Source organism: Melanostigma gelatinosum, assembly GCF_949748355.1.
Source record: "Melanostigma gelatinosum genome assembly, chromosome: 16".
Lineage (NCBI taxonomy): Eukaryota > Metazoa > Chordata > Actinopteri > Perciformes > Zoarcidae > Melanostigma > Melanostigma gelatinosum.
In genome coordinates, this window is record NC_136649.1 from 5836082 (window position 1) to 5842354 (window position 6273).

General features: G+C 44.5%; 1 protein-coding gene across 2 annotated transcripts in view; it reads left to right on the forward strand.

The window, feature by feature from the left end:
• The window catches only part of setd3 (SET domain containing 3, actin histidine methyltransferase), a 25505-nt gene extending 19831 nt beyond the window's left edge, over window positions 1-5674 (forward strand). For both annotated transcript variants that reach the window (XM_079286408.1, XM_079286409.1), the window contains exons 11-13: window positions 326-411; window positions 1852-2012; window positions 2238-5674. In XM_079286408.1, the coding sequence (XP_079142534.1) occupies window positions 326-411; window positions 1852-2012; window positions 2238-2711 (721 nt within the window). In that variant the 3' untranslated portion in view covers window positions 2712-5674. The remainder of the gene's footprint in view (window positions 1-325; window positions 412-1851; window positions 2013-2237) is intronic.
• The last annotated feature ends 599 nt before the right edge of the window (window positions 5675-6273 follow it).

The following is a 6273-nucleotide window of genomic DNA, read 5'->3' on the forward strand; positions in this document are numbered from 1 at the left end:
CAACATCAATATGACACCAGGACTATTGGAAGTTGCACTCTGCATCACTGCTGAGCTCTCTGTTTCCTACTGTGCCCAGTCCTTAAGCTAAACGAGGCTAAACCCGCCCTGACTCCAGCTGATTGATATCAATCTCTTAAGTTCTCGCTGCAGTTGTTTTGCTGCTGTCTGTTCCGAATATTTATAACATTCTGCTTATTGTGCTAGAGGAGTAGTCTCTTATTACATATCCTACATGTGTTATATATAAACAAGTCACATATTGTCCTTTTGATTCTTGGATTGATTTCTTGTTAAAATGTTGGTTTGTATGGTTCGTTTTCAGGTCCTGTATCTTTGCTCTGCACTGTAATGAACCCCCCATTTCAGCCCAGCTCCTAGCCTTCCTCCGAGTCTTCTGCATGACAGAGGGTAAGACACTGACACACACACACACACTCAAAGCCACCAACATGGCAGCCCACTCTAAAACCAAACACGCCTCAGTTTCCGATGCTCCTCGGAGACTGTTGTCGAGCGACTGCTTCCTTCTCACATCAGCAGAGGAGAAGAGGTGGCACGACGGTGGAGGTAGAAGGGAGAGAGAGTGAAAGAGCAAGGCCTGTCCATTCCTGCACTTGTTAATTGATCAAGGCAGGCCACCAGATGTGTGGAGGGAGCAATCCACCGGGGGATTTACAATATTCATCGGCATGTATGCAGAATGGCACCGGCGTCATAAATCCCAACCACACAAGGCCACATCCTCCTCTGTCACGGGGCTCATCTTCAGGACCCGCTTGACATATTATTCACATTTTTTTTTTTTTGCTGCATGTTAATTTTTAAACCGGCTCATCTTTGGATGTGTGGGTGTGTGCATGGGGGGGGGGGGGGTAAGATATCATCTTTTACTTGCTTGTGTGTTGATATTTCTCAACAGATGTGACATGATGGAATCATGTACACACAAGCAGGGAGCTGTCATTCGCCTCTTTCACCTTCACATGTAACGAAGCCAAGTTTCCATGTATTCTCTCCATCATCATTGGATGCTCTGCATGCTGTAAATGGTTTAGTCCGATGTGGGGAATCAGACCGGGGGACAGGCTTTAAGACAATAGAAATAGCCGATCGTCTGATGGCTCGCTTACTTATGTAGGTCATGTAGGCGTCGGTAATAAATTGACTGTTTCATAACCAGTTAAAAGTTCCCTGTAGTTACTCTACAGAGGGCACATTAAACAAACACCAGCTACATGTTTCCTTTGAGCCATTATAGAATTGTTGCTTTAGCTCCAGCAGTAAATGGAACCAGCCATCCGATCCTTGCCCTGGAGACGATACTGAGACGTGTCGCATTACGTCACAGAAATCTTATGGAAGAGGAACTAGTAGCTCATATCTCTTTGAAAAGTGTAAAAGTTGTCTTGCCAACACTATTTTATACTTGCTGTATTACTAGAAGCATCACAAAGGCCTTGTCTTTGTAGTTTAACTGTTCACCAAACCCTTAGTTGCTAGCTTACAATTCATTGGAAGTATCATCTTCTGCCAATGCTGGTGTTGTCTCTCTTATTGGATCTGTTCAGAATTGGATCAGGTCTTATTTCAGAGTGTCATCAGGACCATTTCAGATCGGGTCTGTATGGTCTGTTTGTGATAAGCTCCAAAACCTTGGACCCATGAAGACCTCTACTCTGACAGCAAAGCCTGCTTCTAAAATGTTTTCGTTTTTTTAAATTTGCGAAGAAATAACCAGCTGCCTTTCTGTAGGTCCAAGTTTTACGAACCAATAACCTCAAAGGCGCCTTCGGCACACTTCTCTTCTGACTTGCAGGTGTGCGTATATTTAATTTGTTTTGATTTCAGAGGAACTGAAGGACTACCTGCTGGGAGATCGTGCAGTCAATAAGATCTTTACTCTGGGCAACAGCGAGTTCCCGGTCAGCTGGGAGAATGAGATCAAGTTGTGGACTTTCCTTGAGACCAGAGCTGCTCTGCTGCTCAAGACCTACAAGACCACCTCACAGGTCAGTTCACTGGATTTTGAGTTGGGTGTAAAGTTTAAAGGGCTCGGCATGGTTCAAACAAACTGGACCATACGAAGGTCCGATGGCCACAATCAAGCACGTGATTGTTGGATTGAAGATTCTGACGAGCGCTCAGTGAATGTGTCAAGTTTTCACTGTTTATTATTTGTTTACCTTCGTATGACCATCTTCTTGACCTATTAAAAGCGGCCTGGTCTCTTTTAGGAGGACTGCTCCATGCTGGAGAAACCTGATCTATCTCTCCATGCTCGAGTGGCAGTCCAGCTCCGCCTGGCCGAGAAGCAGATCCTGGAGAAGGCGTCGGACAGCGGACGTGCCAAACGTCTGCATTTTGAGAAGAAGCTGGAGGAGGGCGCTCCTTTACCTCGGTACGAGGAAAGCGATATCGCTTTGCTGGAGAATACTGACGCGGATGCAAAGCTTCCTATCATCCTACGCCAGCTGGAGGAGGTTGAAGAAGGCCGGGAGGAGCACAGTCACCTCCTCAACGGGGAGAAGGATGTGTATGGTATGGAGGCTAATGGAGAGCCAGTACAGGAGGAGAGTCAGGAGAAGGTCAGAAAAGAAGTTTATTCAACTTTGGACTCAATTGGAAGTTCAACCCAGAGAGGCCAAAGGGAAGAGGCCAACCGAAGTGACAGTCGAACTGAAGATGATCCCAAAGAGAACAGTGAATAAATAGGTTTCACTTAATGCCCATTGACCATGCTATTTAGTTATTTCTGCATCTGTTAAATGACTCAGAAATAGGAAAGCTGAAAAAATAGAATTTTAAGTCACAGAAGTTTTCTGGCTGTACGTTCATCCAGCGTGTCTTTTCTTAGTTTCCCGCTGCTGCCAGTGTGTCCCTCAGCCTTCTGTGCTGCGAACTAGCCTCTCTTTTTTTTAACATTTGAAACGTTACATTAAAACAGCTGGAAGCCTACAGAATAGTAAGAAAGTGAGGGGGCGGGGCCAAAACGGGTTCCAGCTAATTGTTAGGGGAAGAGAAAAACCCAACTAAATGGAGTAAGGTGAATGGTATCTCCACAAAGCCAAAATGTCTCTTATCTTGTGAATTGGTTGGTTTGTTACTGCAGTTTGTCTCCATATGTGTCCCGTATGCTTTGAGTTGACAATCCGATATTCATTCTGGTGTGTGCTGCTCAGTTAAGACCATCACTGCCCTCTACTCCCTTGTCTTCTGGATGAAATCCTTTCAAGCTAAACGTAAAATGATCAGTTTTAATGACAACACTTGTTTTCAGTTGATGGTGACTCTTATGGTTTGGAATGAAGCTGGGGTTCTGTTACTTTTTACCATTAAATTGTACATTTTCCATCATTACTTAGTTGCAGCCCTCATTGAGAAACATGGAATTGTAGGTGTGTGGAAATAAACAAGGAGGCTAGTATTCCCTTTGGCTGCACCTTGTGGCCGTTTATTTCCATCCATACAAAACATAAAACACATTCACTTCCTGTCACCCTTTAACCCCCTCTGTCACCAGGGTTACGCCCCTTTCCTTAAAGGGGCCCCGTGAATTCGGTCGTCCCCTACAGAAGAATGTTTTACTGTGTGTTTTCAAGAAGTATGTTTATGAAATGTACCCAGTTTACGTTGCAGGGATTATCTGCGGATGTCACCCAAAGAGAGTGACGAGTGACCCGGTGATCACTGAGACGGCCATATGCTCCGCTGAGGACGCAGTGAGACACAAGACGAGGACAGTTTTTGTGAGTTCTCCTGTTGGAAGTTTTTCGTTCCGCTGAATTTCAACACAACACTTTTTGTAGGAAAAATATGGAAGCAGTGTCAGTAGGTTCTTCCTCTCTGTGGTTAGTTTTAACTGTAAGAGAGTCCCTGACAGTCAATACATCTAGGAGGGAAACATCCGGCCGTCATTTCCCTCAGCCTCATTGTAGAAGGTTCGGGGTTCTTCCAGTTAAACCCACGAACTTGGTTTTGAATCAGTAAAGTTAAATTCAAACATCATAACCTGAATTGTCCATTAACTCGCCCATTACGGTGCTCTGCTGCAGTTATGCAGAGACACAGGTTTGTTTATAGTGTCTCTGTATGTAGCTGAATGGCAATACATGAGTGATATGGATTGACAAAATATTCTCAAGTCAAGGTCCAGTTTTGAGGAGCTGTTGACCACATTTCAGTCTTGATGAACATCTACGGTAGTTGTTGGTTCCGGTAGGTGTCCTCACATAGCTTAGGTCAGGTGGTTGCATGTAGGGCTGCCCCCTAAACGTGGATGATTCCAATCATCCGGTGAGAAGACCTCGAGTCAACTCTCATTTAGTTGAATCATTGCACTTTTTGCATTTGCTACAGCATACACAGAGCAACGCAGCATGGCACGCTGTAAACCTTTCCCTCACTGTGGCAGGCCTTTGTGTCTCCTTGGATGTCCTCAGTCTTTCTCCAGGCGTCCACTGACTCCTTGACTTTGACCTCTTCCCAGTCAGGGTCAGTCGGTGGTTGTCTGGAGAAAGATCAAGGAGGACGTTCACATCAGAGACTAGAGAGGTTACCTTCTCCAGCTACAGTATGTGCAACCACCTATCACGTGATCAAAGTGCTGTATTTTACTGTTGGTCACATGATGACATCTAAACCAACCCTAGGGAAACTGAGCCAAAAAGATGTGGTTGAAAACACGAGTAAGTACCTTTTTAGTTAAGACTATCGTGACAAAATACAGTTTCAAAAGTCAGGAATGAGCTTTAGTACCCTCGGGTGAATACAGAGTAGAAATGTTTCACGACAGCTTCAGTAAAGGTCAGAAGGAAATTATACTAGAACTATAGAATTAAGATTTTTTGTCTCATTGCTTGGTGTTTCTAAATTTAACTTTCTCTAGTCTAGTATACCGTTTAAAGTGGTCTGATCAGAGTGAACCATGCACGACTGTTCATAAATGGAATGGAGTTCAACTGAACGACTCATTGTTAGGTTATTTTAAGATGCTAGTGCAATGGATAAACCCAGACTACTGTCTCACCTCACTGTGTAGTTCTAAACTTCAAAAAGCATTGTGTCTCTTTGTACCTGATCTACTGTGACTGTCCGTGAACCCTGACTCTGGCCTGCTGATCTTGACCGGACCACCTGACCTGTGACTTTCCTGTCACTCCTCGTTGACCCGTAGAGTTGTGAAGGCTTGATGGTGGTGGGAGATGATCACTGCCACAGTGTTCCCTCTTCAAGTGGTATGAGTTGATATGACTAAAGGTTTGGTTCACCTTCGGTCAGCTGTTTGTGACCACTTTGTACTACACCATGCTCTGGTTTTGTATCACGTTTGAGGTGTCACTCGTCTTTCTGTGGCTCGAGCAGTTTTCCATCACAGATCTGTATTTTTTTATGCAATCATGTTCTTTTAACAACCTTATTAGAATCACGAAGTCTGCTCCTTGCTTTTATAAAAACATCTGCACTACTGTGTGTGTGTGTGTACGTGTGTGTGTACCCAGCTCCATAGCTTAACCATAGACTCAACAAGTCCTGTGCAGGTGTATTGTTCTAACCCTAACCGGGCTCGTCACCATTTCACCGTGTGCAGTAGCTGTGGGTTTCTGTAAGCGTGCAGAGATCCAGAGTCTACAGTAAAGCTGAAGCTGTCGGAGATTAAACTTCATCTCACTTCTCTCCTCTTGTGTTTAATGTTGTTTTTAAACCATATCCTCCTGCAGACACGAGGTCATCGGCCTTCTATTATTCCTCTCCTTTCTCCTTTTGTTGCGGTGAAAAAGGTTTATTTAATGTATTTTCCCCTTCTTTGCCCCCTGGCCCTATTACCAATTTATAAAAGAAACATTATCTTGAATCATTTAATTCGGGGCAATTACATTTTGAAATGCCCCGTTCATAATGCATGGCTCTCTAAGATAAAACCCCTTTAATCCTTGAATATATTATAATAATGGGCATTGGGGTGGGCAGTGGAGAGCGAGGAATGTCCGGTATCGTTAGTCAGTGCTGGGAGCAGGCCTGGGACCAGCACTCCCAAGTAATCCCGCCCAATGAATTATAAACTGCCATCCATATTAATATCCAATGTCAGCGGCCCATCTCATTGTGGGACGGCGCCAAAGTGTTTACCGTTGTCACGCTGGGCGGTGGAGGAGTCAGCGTAGAGCTCTTACGCTTTAAGAGAGCGAGCGTGAGGTTGGAGGTGATAGACGGATGCATTGTTATCTTGCTTTCTGCCATCTGCTCGTTAACTGCATTAGGACCAATGCTTAT